This window comes from Somniosus microcephalus, chromosome 10 (genome assembly GCF_052327205.1).
Source record: "Somniosus microcephalus isolate GS21.2 chromosome 10, FLI_Smic_1.0, whole genome shotgun sequence".
Classification (NCBI taxonomy): domain Eukaryota; kingdom Metazoa; phylum Chordata; class Chondrichthyes; order Squaliformes; family Somniosidae; genus Somniosus; species Somniosus microcephalus.
The window spans coordinates 128,638,653-128,654,767 of record NC_140996.1 but is presented as its reverse complement, the minus strand read 5'-3'; the positions used below and the strand labels follow the sequence as shown (position 1 = coordinate 128,654,767).

The window sequence follows — 16,115 nt, the reverse complement described above, 5'->3', positions numbered from 1 at the left end:
AGGAAGAAGCTGTGCAGCCAGACTCCTCAGAGGAAACTCCAACCTCTGAGGGCGCAGCATCAGGAGAAGTAAGCGCACCCAGCACCAGCGCAGACACTCACAGTTCGGGGGGACCTTCGGGACATAGAGTAGTGTTGTCACCTGGTGTTTCACAGCTCACAAGTGAGCCTCAGCAGATTCTGGACAGGGACAGCAGTGGAGAGTCCTCGTTGGAGGGCGCAGGACTCTGCCAGCTCAGCTCAGCTGTGCTGCATGATGACCGTCTGCCTCTGGGTCAATCCGCAAGAGAAGAGGTGATGGATCTCCATGCACAGATGCAGGAGTCTCTGGCAGGTTTTGTCTCCAGGGTCGCTGCGAGTGCTGAGCAAATGGAGGAGTCCATAGCGACCATGAGCAGAGCCTTTGTGGAGTCATTGGCGCATGAACGCATCACCATGGAAAGGTTGGCAACCTCCATGCAGGAGATAACTCGCCAGGGTACGGAAAACATGGTGAGTGCTCATAAGAGAATGACATCTCTTGAGGAGCGTTGGCCATCTATTGAACAGAGAAACCAGACCTACATGGAAGTCCTTCTGAGTAGGACTGCCAGTGCAGAAACGGGTCCCCATGGCCCCCTAAAGTGCAGCAAGGTGCTCTCAAGCCACTTCCAAGCGCTGGCCCCTTTTGGTCTGTGCAGCTTCAGGTGAGTGAGCAGCAGCCTGGTGCTCCTGGTGCTCATCCTGCTGTTCCTGGTTCTGCTGCTGCCGCCTCTGCTGCTGGAGATCCTCTAATGGCAAGAAGGGAAGGAAGAAAAGGCGTCCCATGCTTCTGGTAGATGCCTCCGCTGAGGAAGCGCTGAGTGAGGGTGGCGAGAGGGGCTTCCCAGAAGATCACATTGGAGAAGTGTGTGAGGCTCCAACCTTCCACAGCTGTGCCTAAGCCTTGAAGAAGTAGCCCCAAGCCTTCAACAACAAGGTCCTTCAACATACAAATGCTGTCCCTTTAAATCGCAGCTTTCCCGAATGACCTGCAGCTGAGAGCAAGCAAGCCAAGCTTCACGCCAGGTTTCATCAGCGGGGTTCCCCGCAGGTGTGTTTAGCGTGGGGAACCCCTGAATATCGCAAGGGCACCCTAAAATGGCATTAAACGTGCCAATAATTGCTGATTAGGGTCCCAACGGCCAGTCCCGCCAGCGGCGGGTGGGACTGAATCGGCTTGCGGAGAAAAGGTGGTCCGAAAGTCGGACGGGGCGGGGAATCAGGGTCGCAGCAACCCCCTATTTCGGCGATTTTCAGCCCCCGCCCGCCTGAAAAGCGACCCGACGGCTGCCAGAAAATCGGGGCCCAGTGGAGTGTCCAGTCAAAGTGCGCTTGATTTTGGTCTTTTGTCTTGACATTGTTCCCCCTTTGGTTGTAATATCTCCCTTTAAATGTCCCCATAGATGGTTTTATGCCTACTTTAGCGTGAATTCAAAGCATAAATCCTGCCTTGCTTCGTTCATCTTTTGGGGATACCTGTCGTTTTCTGTGTGTAAGCTGTAAAATAATCTGACTTTTTTCAGAGAAGTACAGAATTGTCAGTAGAAGCAAACTTGTGAATTCTCATTTGACTGGCAAAGAAATGCTGCTGTACCTAAAACTGCTAACTTCGTAGTGTGATGGTTTGTTACATTTCAAATATTTCCTGCGCTTGAGGGCCTGAAGATCAAAGAAACTCGTGCTTTCTGTGCGTTCATGCTCTGAGCTTGTGATCCACGCTCGCTCTGTGCTTCCCGGTCCCGTGAACGTCAGCCCCCTCGTACACTCATCTCCTGACCGACAAAGACGCACCTTTTTTAATTCCCTAACTTTCCGAGTTAATCACAAGGGTTATTCGCTATCACATACAGTGATTGAACTTGTTAACCATTATATACCTTTATTCTACAAATAGCCACTAAAATGTATAGTAACTGAAAAGGTGATTGTGTGCCTGTATTACAGCACATGGTGTAAATGGATCAGCTTCGTACATGTCCAATCTTATCATCTGTAATATTTGTACCAAGAACGGCTAATCTCTCCAATTTAACATTTTGAGTAGATATTGCATTTTATTATTTAACGATCATGAGTTCCGTCAGGAGGATTCTTCTGAAGAACTCATGTTCCCTCATTTTCTTATTTCAGTAAGTATACTTTACCCATTAGACACAATCAGTTTTGTCAATTGAATTGATTTCGTTTTCTCTTTTAATGGAAAATGTAAATAAACAATTAGCGATTCAGTACTGAAATGGCCCGATATGAGAATCATTTAATTATCCGCTTGGAGAAAGTGGTTGAACTAATCTGTAGCAAGAGTTTTATGGTCACAAGAGGGTGTAGTGAAATTTTAGCAGGAAGGGGGAACTAAAATGCATTACAAAATCTGCTGTGAATTGTTAATGATTTGTGCCGTCAGGAATGAAAAGCTCTTTTCATTAATCCAAAACATGTGATGTAGGAGTTTGAGAGGAAAGTCGAAATGAAGTATTTGGCTCCTCATTCTGCAGTGAGCCAAGATAAGAGGCGCCCATTTGGAAATATGTCTCTTTTGTTTCTTTGCCTTCTGAGTTTTTGCAAACTCTCCTTTCAACAGTTTCCCCGAGCATGTACGTCTGCAGACATACTCATCAGGAAGGAGTGTTGTCCAGTTTGGAATGGAGATGGGTCTTCCTGTGGAGAGCTCTCTGGAAGAGGGTCCTGTCAAGATGTTTTAATAACTGATGCTCCACATGGACCTCAGTTCCCATTCTCGGGGGTGGACGATCGTGAAAACTGGCCATCTGTCTTTTACAACAGGACTTGCCAGTGCAACAATAACTTCATGGGCTTCAATTGTGGAGACTGTAGCTTTGGCTTTTTCGGTGCTAATTGCACAGAACAACGACTGTTCATCAGGAAAAATATATTTGACCTAACCATGACAGAGAAGAACCAGTTTCTTGCCTATCTCAATCTAGCTAAATATACCATCAGTCGGGACTATCAGATCGCCACAGGAACATATGTCCAGATGAACAATGGTTCAAATCCCATGTTCAGAGACATAAGCGTCTATAATCTGTTTGTTTGGATGCACTACTATACATCTAGAGATGCTTTGCTGGGTGAGGCCAATGTTTGGACAGATATTGACTTTGCCCATGAAGGTCCAGGTTTCCTGACCTGGCATAGAGCTTTTATATTGCTGTGGGAACATGAGCTCAGGAAGATTGTACGTGATGACAACTTTACCATCCCATATTGGGACTGGAGAGATTCAGAAAGCTGTGATGTTTGTACAAATGAGTATATGGGGGGACGCCATTCCACCAACCCCAACCTTCTCAGCCCTGCATCCATCTTTTCTGCATGGCAGGTACTGTAAAAGAACTCAATCTTTTATATGAATGTTTCTCCAATGAAGGAGAAATTATTTTTAAGTTACTCTGTACAAAGTCATATTGGTGAAATATTGTTACTATATGTTAAGAGTATGTTCTTCTTTCTCTTCTGTGCCTAATGCTGCATGTGGCAATCTAATTTTTACACTGCCTTTTATATCCAGCAGACGTTTTTTATGTGGACAAGTCATTAGCCTGACTCTCAACTCCCTACTGAAATGGGAGATGGAATGGGGGGTTATCACTCCACTCCCATTGGACACGAGTATCATGCTGGGTATCAACCCAATGTTCAGGGACTGGGACTCTGGTCTCCACTCACCAGGACAGTCTGGAGTGGGACTCAAACCCATAACTTTCAGACTCAGAGGCAGGAATGCTACCACTGAGCCAAGGCTCACTCCCTCTTAACAGTATGTTGAAGACTCTTGAATATCTGATTATTTTTCTGGGTGATTAGTGCTAATTTCTTAAAGTCATAATGTGTATTATATATATTAAAATAATATCAGATATATTGGCCGGAATTTTCTCCATAGAGACGGGTTGGGGGTGGTGGGGGGGGGCCTCTGAGGCAGGGCCTGATTTGAATGCAAGGCCTCGGATTCCTGCCCGCAGCCAGCCAGATTGAGAGGTAGGCCTCAAAAATGAGGGGCCAGTCTGGGGAAAGGATCGTGGGAGGGGAGTCGGCAATTGGCCGGGGTTGGGGATCAGGAGGGGAGTGAGAGGATCAGCAGGGGTCGAGGATCAGGAGTGGGGGGGGAGAGGTTCGGCAGGGGTCGGGGGGGGGGAAGGATCGGTCGGGGCTCAGGAGTGGGGAGGGGAGGATCTGCAGGGGTCAGGGGGGGAAGGATCGGTCGGGGGTCAGGAGTGGGGGGAGAGGATTGGCGGGGGTCGGGGGCGTAGAATCGGTCGGGGATCGGGAGAGGATCAGTCAGGGTCGAGGATCGGGTGAGGGGGAGAGGATCAGTCAGGGTCGAAGATCGGGTGAGGGGGAGAGGATCAGCCAGAGTCGAGGATCAGGTGAGGGGGGAGAGGAACAGTCAGGGTCGAGGATCAGGTGAGGGGGGAGAGGAACAGTCAGGGTCGAGGATCGGGTGAGGGGGGAGAGGATCGGCCGGGGTTGAGGATCAGGAGGGGGTTAAGATGATCAGCAGGGGTCTGGGATCGGGGCTGGGGGGGAGAGGATTGGGGGGGGGAGAGGATCGGCAGGGGTCGTGGATCAGCAGGGGTCGTGGATCGGGTGAGGGGGGAGAGGCTCGGCAGGGGTCAAGGATCGGGTGAGGGGAGAGAGGATCGGCAGGGGTCGAGGATCGGGTGAGGGGGGAGAGGCTCGGCAGGGGTCGAGGATCGGGTGAGGGGAGAGAGGATCGGCAGGGGTCGAGGATCAGGTGAGGGGGGAGAGGATTGGCAGGGGTCGAGGATCGGGTGAGGGGGGGAGAGGATCGGCAGGGGTTGAGGATCGGGTGAGGGGGAGAGGATCGGCAGGGGTCAAGGATCGGGGGAGAGGATCGGCAGGGGTCAAGGATCAGGAGGGAGGTGAGAGGATCAGCAGGGGTCGGGGATCAGGGGTTGGGGGGAGAGGATCAGTCGGAGGTTGGGGGGGGAGAGGATCGGCAGGGGTCGGGAGGGAAAGGATCGGTCAGTGTTGAGGATCAGGAGGGGGTTGAGAGGATCAGCAGGGGCCAGGGATCGGGGGTGGGGGGGGGAGAGGATCATCAGGGGTCAGGGATCGGGTGAGTGGGAGAGGATCGGTCAAGAATCGGGGGGAAGGATCAGTTGGCGATTGGGCGGGAGAGGATCAGTAGGGGCCGAGGATCGGGTGGGGGGTTCGGCCGGAGATCGGGTTAGGGTTGGGGGGGGGGGTTTGGCCAGGGATCGGCGGGGGGAGAGAGCATCATTGGGGGGGGGAGGCCTAGGGTGGGGGAGCAAGGCCTGGGGGTGATTGGAATCCACGTGGAATCTTCGAGCACGGGGGGGACCCTGGATCCAGGAGGTAGGTATAAAGCCACTTAACTCGTCCCTGCCTCTGTTTAATTGTTGGGTTTCACGAATTGTGAGCAACCCATCCACAAGCAGTTAAACACAAAATGGATGGGGGAAAAGAGGCTTCCAGCCTCATTACAATGTTTAAATTAAGGTACCGCCCCCCTGGGAGCAGGTTGGTCACCCTCCTCCGGCAAAACCGGAAGTGGGCGGGATCAGGTCGGGAATCACATTTTTAACACTTTAACTGCCCCCACGCTCCAAACCCACCCTATTTTGTTAGGGAAAAATTCTGGTGAAAGCAAGTTGATTACTCTCGCTCACACTTTCATAGGACATCAAAGATGTAGAATACCTAGGGGGGAAAATTTGTTCCCTTAGCACCGCCCGTTAGTGCCAGCAGATGGTGCTGATGGGGCGTTAGACCAGTATTGCCGGGGTGAGGCTAGTCCAGCACTGCACACCAAATCCCTCCTGCTCGTAGTGCCACCGGTAAGTGGAATCGCTGTGAATGTCAACACCAGGTGAATCGTGACGCCAGTGAGTCTGCAACACTCACTGACCACCCAATCTGCTAAATTGATTCTTGCCACTTACCTTAGCACCTGGAGTCAACATCGACAGGGAGAGCTGGCATGGAGCATCAGGAAGTCGGCTCCAGGGACATTATTTAATGGGATCATCGGTAATCACTCGCAGCTGTCAGGTTAGTGCAGTTTCAGTGATTTCTTGTCAGTTTCACCCACAGCAACAGTTTCATTCAGTAATTTCAAGGTTCTTTTGTATCAGAAGTCTTGTGGCAAATAAAAAGTAGCTACATTTATTCTACAAAGACACAAACTGCTACACTTGGCAACATTAATGGGGGCTGTACTGGCATGCCACCTCCAGGATCTACGGCGGAGAGAGCAGAGACAGCGAGAAAGACTGGAACATGTGCCCAGAGGTAGGAGGAGGGCCATCAGGCCTCTCAACAAGACGCCTTACCCTCCAAGGGTATTCCAAGAGCACTTCTCCTACCTTCAATTAAGTGAGGAGCAGTATATTAGAAGGCTGCGCTTCAGCAAGGAGGTGGTCACAGAAATCTTCCACTTCCTGCAACCAGACCTCCAGCCTCAGATCAGGATGGGGATGGCTCACTCAGTGGCAGTGAAGGTCACCGTCATCCTCAATTTCTTTGCCAGTGGATTCTTCGAGTTTACAACAGGAGATATAGCTAACATCTCACAGTTTGCCATCCATTGCTGCATCTAGGAGGTCACAGAGGCTCTCTACAGTTGGAGAAGGGATTACATTTCCTTGCCCATCACCAGAGAGAAGCAGGACGAGCATGCATGTGGCATTGCAAAAATAGTGGGATTCCCCACGGTGCAGGGCGCCATTGACTGCAGCCATGTGGCTTTGCATGCATCACATAATAATCCTGAGATCTTCCATAACCGCAAAGGCTACCAGTCACTTAATGTGCAGTTGGTGTGTGACCACGCACAGCAAATCTTCACCGTCAATGCCCGATATCCTGACAACAGCTACGATGCCTTCATCCTGCGCCAGACCAGGGTGCCAGCACTCTTTCAACCACCATGTCAAGCTCATGGCTGGCTGCTCAAAGTCAAGGGCTATCCACTCTCCAGCTGGTTCATGACTACCCCCCCCGCCCGCCCCCACACTCCTGCCCAGTGTAAGGAATTAGCACACGCTAGCGGGGTTGGGGTTATTTGTCTCTGGCCAGTCAGAAGCCACTGAGCTGCTCCAGGGACCCCCTTGCGGTTTCGAAGCACTCCCCTATTCCTCCTGGTTCTGACCGCCGGACTTATTCGATAGCGATGTAGACAGAAAAAAATGTGACTCGTGGTTTGGGTGCAAAGCAGACCAGTATTTATTGAAAACAAAAGAAAGAAACAACTTCAAATAATCGATATAGCTCTTATGCCTGGTACAGCACTTTTGCTTAACGTACAACCCTCACTGTCCACTAGAGCGCTCCCTGCTCAGTGTAACACTCCTTTATTTTAATACATGCATTACACTCAGTGTCCACTAGAGCGCTCCTTGCTCAGCGCAACACTCCTTTAAACACAGCACTTTAAAAACAGCTACACAGTGTTTACCACAGCACTTCTCTGCTAGGTACAACACTCCTTTATTTAAAATATACAGCACTTTTAAAATACAGCCACTCAGTGTCCACTGGAGCACTTCTCTACTCAGTGCAACGCTCCTTTAAATACAGCACTTTAAAAACAGCTACACAGTGTTTACCACAGCACTTCTCTGTTAGGTACAATACCCCTTTTTTAATACAGTTTTAAATACAGAAACACCTTGCTCACTACAGCACCTTTGCTTAGTGGCTTTTACTTAAAACAGCACTTTAATACAGCTACTTTCGGTGTTCACTGAAGCACTTTTCTGCTAGTGCAACACCGTCTTACTTAAATGGGGGGAGAAACGGACACAACGAGGGAAGATCAACTAAAATCACAGTTCTGTGACAAAATTCCCACCCCTATACCTATTCCAGGTTGCCTTGTGAAAGGCCAGAAAAATATATGCTCACCAATGAAAATGCCTCCTCCGTGCCCTGCGATCTTTGATCTTCACTGCCCCGAAGTAAAAACACCCCAGTATTTTAAAAGTAAACTGCTGGTGTTCCACTTCTTCAGGCAGACTCCCACGTTGTAGAGAGCATGGAGGCGAGGCCACAGAGAGCGCGCTGGCTTCTGAGAGGCTATCTTTTATACCCCAATTTGGGGCCCGCCCAAATCTGGATGTATCTGGGCTAAAACAAAAGGGATCCAAGCTGCCCCATTGTCTAGGGTGGGTTTGAATAAAGTTGCAGTTTAAATGTGTCTATTGTCTGTGATGGCTATCAAATAAAGCTGCAGTGGTTTGAATGTGTCTTCATTGTCTGTGATGGGCCATCAAATAAAGCTATTTCCTTGATTGCTTGAGTAAATAGCCTTGAAGGTATTGTAAACAGAAAGTCATTGTCCTGTGGTCAACTGAAACTGCAGTCTCAAGTGGTTACTCCTTTGTGTACACAAAGTAGCAGTTTCTGTAAACACATTGATTGTCTCTGCAGGGAGGGGTGAACTCCCCTTTGATTGGCAGTTTTGACTGCTCCATTGTCCTTTTCTCACACACACAAGCTGCTCTTTCCAAGTCCTTTTGTCTTCGGCCATGCGGTCTGATGGCCATTTTGATCCCTGGAATTTTCAAAGCATATCACCCAGGGATTCTTTAATCAAAATTAATCTTCGGAGCTGTAGGAAATTTTGAAATTATTGTGAAATCCTACACCAGCACTCATAATGAGAGCCATGCTGCCACCAGGAACATCATCAAGCAGACCATCAGCCTACTGAAACAACGGTTCCACTGCCTTGACCACTCAGGAGGTGCCCTCCAGTACTTGGCTGAGCGGGTGTCCCATTTCATGGTGGTCTGTTGCATGCTCCACAACTTGGCCATCATGAAGGCCCAGTCCTTGCCACCAGGGATTGTGGGACCACCTTAGGAGGAGGGAGAAGGAGGAGGAGGAGGATGAGGAGGACGAGGAGGAACACGAGCAAGGGAAGAGGCAGCCACTGAATCAGCCTTCTGGAAGGCCGGTCCATGACCGCCTCATCAAACTGTGGCTTAAATGAATTAAACCCCAGATTTCCGTTGCTCACCACATCCCCATCATTGCATCCCTGTCGCAGGCCATATCACAGCGCAAAGCTGAAATGAGAGACACCACAAAATAATCCAAACTGAATTAATAAATTTATCAATAATCAGTGAACACATATTTACAACAACAATATTAACTATTCACCCTTGTGCAATCTCTTAGTGCCTCTCATTACTGTGCCTTTGCGTACTCTAGTGCTCCAATGAAGTGTTGGCCCATTGGCTGCAGCAGGGCTGGTGGAAGCCTGTTGAGTGTCCATGCGGGAGACTTCAGATGGCCTTGCAGGAAGCCCTCGACTAGCTCTGGGCCTGGAAGGCCCGGCTGTAGACTGCACCACCTCAGCATAGCGGCAACAGTCTGGGCTGGCTGGATGACGGGCAGCGACAAGGGCAATGGCGGAGTGGCAGTGGTGGGAGCAGGAATGCTGTCATCCTGAGAGAGGACAGCAGGTTCCTGCTCCACTGATCCACTGCCATTTCCCAAGGCAGCACCTCAGCATCCCTAGCAATCTTTTGGAGCACAGATTGCTAGCCTGCTGCGACACCGTGAAAGCCCCGGTTGATGGTAGTTAGTCCCAGCCACGATGGCAGAAGTCAGAGCTTGCGTGGCATCAAGCTGAGATTGCATGACAGCAGAATGAGATTAGATGCCACCAAGCATTAGATTGCATTACAGCACTAAGACGTAGCATCGCTTCCACCTGTACTACAATGGAAGCTGCCAGATCGCCCATTACACATAGCCTCAGGTCTGGGTCACCACAGTCTCTCTGGGAGTTTACCATCCTTTGCAGACTGGAAATGTGAGGCTCCATAGTGTGCGCAGAGCATTGTGCAATTTTGGAGGCGGACTGCTCCACGCTCCTTATCATTGTCAAGAGGCTCTCGGGCACCCTTGCTATTGCACCTATCACCTCCATATGCATGCCCATCACCCTTCTTCTAAAGGCCTCCCCATCGAGGTCCTCATCTGAGTCCTGTGCAGCAGAACTCAGGGGAGCTGGTCCCCGAGCTATCCTTTTCCCCTGGGATGTGAGAAGGAGTATGGATGAACATACCGTTATTGTCCCCAAGGGGTTCAACATCACCAGTGGCCTCAGCACCCACTACCTGGTGCCCAATGATTTGCAGCATTCAATTCTCCAGCACAGACAGTGGTTGGGTGTCAGCTTGTCCCCTGACTGTGTGCTCCTGCTCCCTCCTGTTATGAGCCACCTTGGCCTGCAAGAGAAAGGAAAGTGTGTGAGTGAGTGTGGAGCAATGTGTTTGGGTGATTTGCCTGCCCTAATTGAATAGCTGTCATTGTGTGCAAGGTGTGAGATGTGGGTATGAGTGTTGGCAGGTAGAGATTGTTGGTGGGTGAGTGCTGGGGGTGTAGTGCTTTGGGCAGTGTGTGAATACTGTGGTTCAGATGGTGGTATGTAGCATTTGTTGAAGCACTCACTCACCCTGGCCACCCGAGTGAGGTAATTAAATTTCTTCCTTCACTGTGTGTGGATCCTGGGGACCACAGTGTTGCCCGAGACATGTTGCGCTACCTCCCTCCACATGGTGCGGAAGACTTGTGGCAAGGGCCTCTTGCCACTTGGCAGGTAGAGCACCTCTCCCCATCTCTCCACAGCAAAACCCAATGCCTCCAATGCTTCATCGGAGAATCTGCAGGCTCTCTCCCTGGGGCATGGATCTGCCGTGAGCACACCTGATACAGTCCTCCAGCTCCTTCTCCTTGTTCTGCTTCTGCTTGCTGAGGCAGCTGCACAGCCAGCAATGCTGAGAATGAGGTGTTCCAGCATCAATAACCCTCCCCTTTAAAAAGTGGAAAAAAACCTGTGGCAGTGATAAGTTGCGATTAGACTGCTTCCGATACTGGTCCACCCTTTGAGTCTAAGGCCAATGAGCTTGGGTTTTAAGACTTAACTTAGGACTCCATTGAGCAGTGAGGACGAATTTTGCATGTAGTCTAAAGCATTTGCACCTGGCGCTAATTCTCCAACTTTTCTACCAACACTGCCCATTCCTTGACTATAATGAATATCTAGCCCTTAATCTCTGTCTTTTCTTCCTCCCACAACTTTCAGGTTTTTAATACTTAGCATAACCTAATCAATTCTTCCTGATTTACCTTTTTTCTTTTACCCTTCTGGTCTTGAACCTTCATCTTAGTTTCCTCATTTTAATAAAATATTGAATATGGACATTGTAGTAATGTTTCCTACAGAGACTACACTTCAATAGTACATAATTGGCTGTAAAGTGCTTTGGGATGCCCTGAGGTCAAGAAAGGCATGATATAAATGCAAGTCTTCCAAAACCAGCTATGGAATTGTGAAAACTGAAATATAGTGAAATCCAGTTTGACCTGTTCTCGTGTACAATCTCATTCTTAACAATCATCATCCTGCATATTCTAGGGAACCACGGGGGTTGGCTCATCTTGAAATTAGTAGGTTTGTAAGTTTACAATTTAGCAAACTGCTGTTTTAATAGAAAGGTTGATTGCTGCTGTGGCTGCTTGTATTCCATTCTAACTGAAAAACAAGTGAAAAGGATAAAAAAAATATTGAATATTAGCACAAGACAATTTCAAGGAGGAGAAAATATGTATCTTGAGAGGGAAAAATTCAATTTATTTTTGCCATTTTCTGGGTGTAAAATGAATGATATGGGGAAGATTTTTGGGTCGCAATTTCCATGTCTGATCTCCCTTGGCAGTGTGCCAGCCACCATATTGGATCGGGCGACTTTTAGTCCATATGTACGCTGACAACACCCAGCTCTTCCTCACCACCACCTCTCTCAACCCCTCCACTCTCTCTAAATTGTCAGACTGCCTGTCCGACATCAAATACTGGATGAGCAGAAATTTCCTCCAACTAAATATTGGGAAGACCAAAGCCATTGGCTTCGGTCCCCGCCACAAACTCCATTCCCTAGCCACCGACTCCATCCCTCTCCCTGGGAACTATCTGAGGCAAGAACTAGACTGTTCGCAACCTTGGTGTCCTATTTGACTGAAGATAAGCTTCTGACCACATATCCGCCTCATCACTAAGACCGCCTATTTCCACCTCCGTAACATCACCCAACTCCATCCTTACCTCAGCTCATCTGCTGCTGAAACCCTCATCTGTTACGTCCGTGTGTAATTGAGACATGGACTGCAGGAGTTGGTTATAACAGGTGTTTACTGAATGGAGACAAAACTGGAACAACTATACAAAGTTACTTCACAGGCTTATATACAGGGGTGGTCACTACTGGTACTGCAGTATACAGGGGCTGCAGAATATAGTTCCTTCTTCAAAGTACATACACTACAATTCCTCCCCTTTTAGCTAAACAGTACATAACATTCGATTAATAATTAAATAACATATTTACAATTACAGTTGCTATATACATTAGCAGAAGTTAAGCAATTATAAATTCAGTCTTTGAGGAGGCTTCCTGATTCTGTCTGGATAACGCCTCTTTGGGGTATCGGGTTCTTCTGGCAAAGTTGATTCGGGATCAACGTCATTGTTTGGTTCGTCTGCTTCCAATATCACCGATTCTGAGGTAGATGCAATTGGTACTTCGGTTTCATCACCAGCTGTATCGGATCGTGGTGTGGATTTGACGTTTTCCAGTGACTCTAGAATCTGGTCAGCATGGCGTCTTACAATGCTCTCTCCAACGTCCACGGTATACATTAGAGGTCCTTGCCGTGTGCAGATCGTTCCTGGCTGCCATTTTTCTGTGTGGTAGTCCCGGACCAAAACTGGTTGACCTATCTTAAAACTCCTGGTCGGCCTTTCATTCATATTCTGAAACTGCCTGTTCTTCACATCTCTTCTGATGTTTGGCTTAACCAAATCCAAGCGGCATCTTAGTCTTCGATTGAAGAACATCATGGCTGGAGTTTGGTTGGTAACCGCATGTGTCGCATTCCGGTAGGCAAACAAGAAGTTATCCACCTTGTGTTGTAGGGGTATGTCTTCATTACACATTGCCTTGATAGCCTTCTTGAATGTTTGAACGAACCTCTCAGCCAATCCATTGGTGGCTGGATGATATGGGGCGGATGTGTAATGCTTAACACCATTGTTCTTTAAGAACCTCTGGACCACAGTTTGTGTCTGAAGAGTTCCGTTGTCGGAGCAAATCTGTTCAGGCAGCCCATTTCTGGCGAATATGGTTCGTAAGACTGTGATAGTTTTGTCTGTGGTGGTTGAGGACATTTTTATTACCTCTGGCCACTTTGAATGTGCATCCACTGCAATTAAAAACATCGAGTCCATAAATGGACCAGCAAAATCAATGTGCACCCTTTGCCATGGAGATGAGGGCCACTCCCATGGATGTAGAGGGGCTTGTGGTGGGGCGTTTTGGACCTTCTGGCATCCAGTACAGCTCTTGGTCATCTCTTCGATTTCTCTCTCGATTCCCGGCCACCACACAAACGCTCTGGCTAAGTTCTTCATTTTTACCCCTCCCAGATGACCCTCATGAAGCTCATTGAGCACTCTATCCTTCAATTTGGGTGGAATTACTACTCTGGATCCACACATCAAGGTTCCTCGGCACACTGACAGCTGTTCTCTTCTCGGCGAGAATGCTGGCAACAGTGGTTCGCCATGTGCTGGCCATCCCTTCACCATTAAATCATAGACCCTGGAGAGTGTCGGGTCATTTCGTGTTTCCTTTTCTATGTTTGCATTCGTCACAGGTAGACATTCGACTATGGTCGAGTGGAATATCTCCACAGGATCCACTGCAGGTGCTTCTTTCACCGTCGGCAACGGTAGGCGCGACAATCCATCAGCATTCCCATGCTGTTTAGTTCCTTTGTACTCGATGTCATATTGGTGTGCCCCTAGGAAAAGGGACCACCTCTGTAGCCGTTGTGCTGTCATTATTGGGACGCCCTTCTTAGGGTTGAAAATGGAGACAAGAGGTTGATGATCAGTTAGTAGAGTAAATTTCTGTCCGTGCAGGTAGTGATTGAACTTCTTCACCCCCCACACCAGGCTGAGGGCCTCTCTGTCAATCTGGGCGTAGTTACGCTCAGCTGCAGTTAACGAGCGTGACGCAAAAGCTATCGGCCTCTCTGAACCATCAAGGGATTTATGTGACAGTACCGCTCCAACGCCGTAGGGAGATGCATCACACGCCAGTTTTATCGGTAGTGATGGGTTGTAGTGAGCCAATACTTCTCTTGAAGTGATTAGGTCTTTACACTTCTGAAAGGCCCGCTTACATTTATCGCTCCATTTCCATGCTACTCCAGTTTGTAGCAGGGCGTTCAGTGGGTGCAGAATTGTGGACAAATTCGGCAAAAACTTATGGTAGTAATTCACCAATCCGAGGAATGACCTCAGTTGCGACACATTTTCAGGCGCTGGAGCCTTAACTACCGCTTCAATTTTGTCAGGGGACTTATGTAACCCCTCTTCATCAATCACGTGGCCACAATACGATATCTGTTTCTTAAAAAACTCGCACTTGGGGCGATTGGCTCGTAGCCCATATTCTCTTAGTCTAGTGAGCACCTGCTCTAGGTTGGCAAGGTGTTCACTGTCATTTTCACCTGTCACCAGGATGTCGTCCAAGTAACACTGAGTCCCCGGAATCCCTTGCAGGACTTGTTCCATCGCTCTTTGCCATATTGCCGGAGCTGATGCTACTCCGAATACCAGTCGATTATACTGGTAAAGGCCTTTGTGAGTGTTTATCGTGAGATACTTCCTAGAGGATTCTTCAACCTCCATCCCTATGGGTGGGATGGCTGTCGGTGTAGGGACAGGGTACTGAGTTTGGATGATCAGCCATGATCTCATTGAATGGCGGAGCAGGCTCGAAGGGCCGAATGGCCTACTCCTGCTCCTATCTTCTATGTTTCTATGTTTCTATCTGCAAATATGCTTGTGCTAGGTCAATTTTTGTAAAACGCTTCCCTCCAGATAGTGAGGCGAAAATATCTTCTATCCTTGGGAGAGGATACTGTACTGTGTGAAGGATTGGGTTCACCGTCACCTTGAAGTCCCCACAGATGCGAACCTTCCTTGGCGCCTCAGACTTATTGTTTAACGTTTTCTTCATGACAGGAACGATGGGTGTCGCCCACTCGCTCCAGTCTACCTTAGATAACACGCCTGCATTCTCCAGATTCTCCAGCTCTGCCTCGACGGCTGGGCGAATTGCATATGGTACCGGTCTTGCTTTGAAAAACTTGTGAATTGCATTCTCTTCTCTTTTTATCGAGGTGGTTACGCCTTTAAGAGTTCCCAGTTCTTGTTGAAATACCTCTTTAGCGTTAGCTAAGATTTTTGACAATCGTCCAGGTGTGACGTCATCATCCTTTTTACCAGCCACAGTCAGTGCTTGAATGGAGTGCCAGTCTAAACTTATCTTTCTGATCCATTCACGTCCCAATAACGGTGGTCCACCACCTTGCAGTATGTACAGATACAATTTCTGTATTTCCTTGCCGTTGTATTCGACAGGCACCCTTATTTTCCCTCTGAGGTATACTTTCTGCCCCGTATACGTCTTCAAGACAATGGATGTGTCTTTCAAGGGTATTTGTGGGAATAGCCGCTCATAATCTCGTCGATTCATGACGGTCAGGGCTGATCCTGTATCCAATTCCATTTTGACTTGGGACCCTGCTATCGTGAGGGTGACCCAAATGGTTCGGTGATCCTCTTTTGTGATTACATTGTGAAGTTTGAGACAGCTTAGTCTCTTGTTCCCGGATTCACTATCACTCTTCTGGTCTTCGGAACTACTGTCCGTCATCTTTTGTACTTTCCTGTACTGTTCCTTAGTAGCCTTTTTGTTGTCATTAGTCTTCTTCCCGGACCTGCAAACTCATGCAATGTGTCCCATCTTCCCGCATTGCCTGCATATTTTGTCCTTGGACCAGCAGTCCTTCTGGTCATGGGCTGTTCTGCCGCAGCGATAACATTTTTCAAATCCCCGTGTCATTTCATGGGTGCCGTATTCCTATGGCTTTTGCTGTATTTCCGCAGCTCCCCTTGCTGCTGCTTCGTACGATACTGCCACGCTGAAAGCCTTATCT

At 48.6% G+C, this 16,115-nt stretch overlaps 1 protein-coding gene across 1 annotated transcript in view; it reads left to right on the top strand.

The window, feature by feature from the left end:
* Positions 1 to 1,052: 1,052 nt before the first annotated feature.
* tyr (tyrosinase) overlaps positions 1,053 to 16,115 on the top strand; it is a 91,225-nt gene continuing 76,162 nt past the window's right edge. Inside the window, exon 1 of the mRNA XM_085998802.1 lies at positions 1,053 to 3,363. Coding sequence (XP_085854928.1) covers positions 2,488 to 3,363 — 876 coding nt within the window. The 5' untranslated portion in view covers positions 1,053 to 2,487. The remainder of the gene's footprint in view (positions 3,364 to 16,115) is intronic.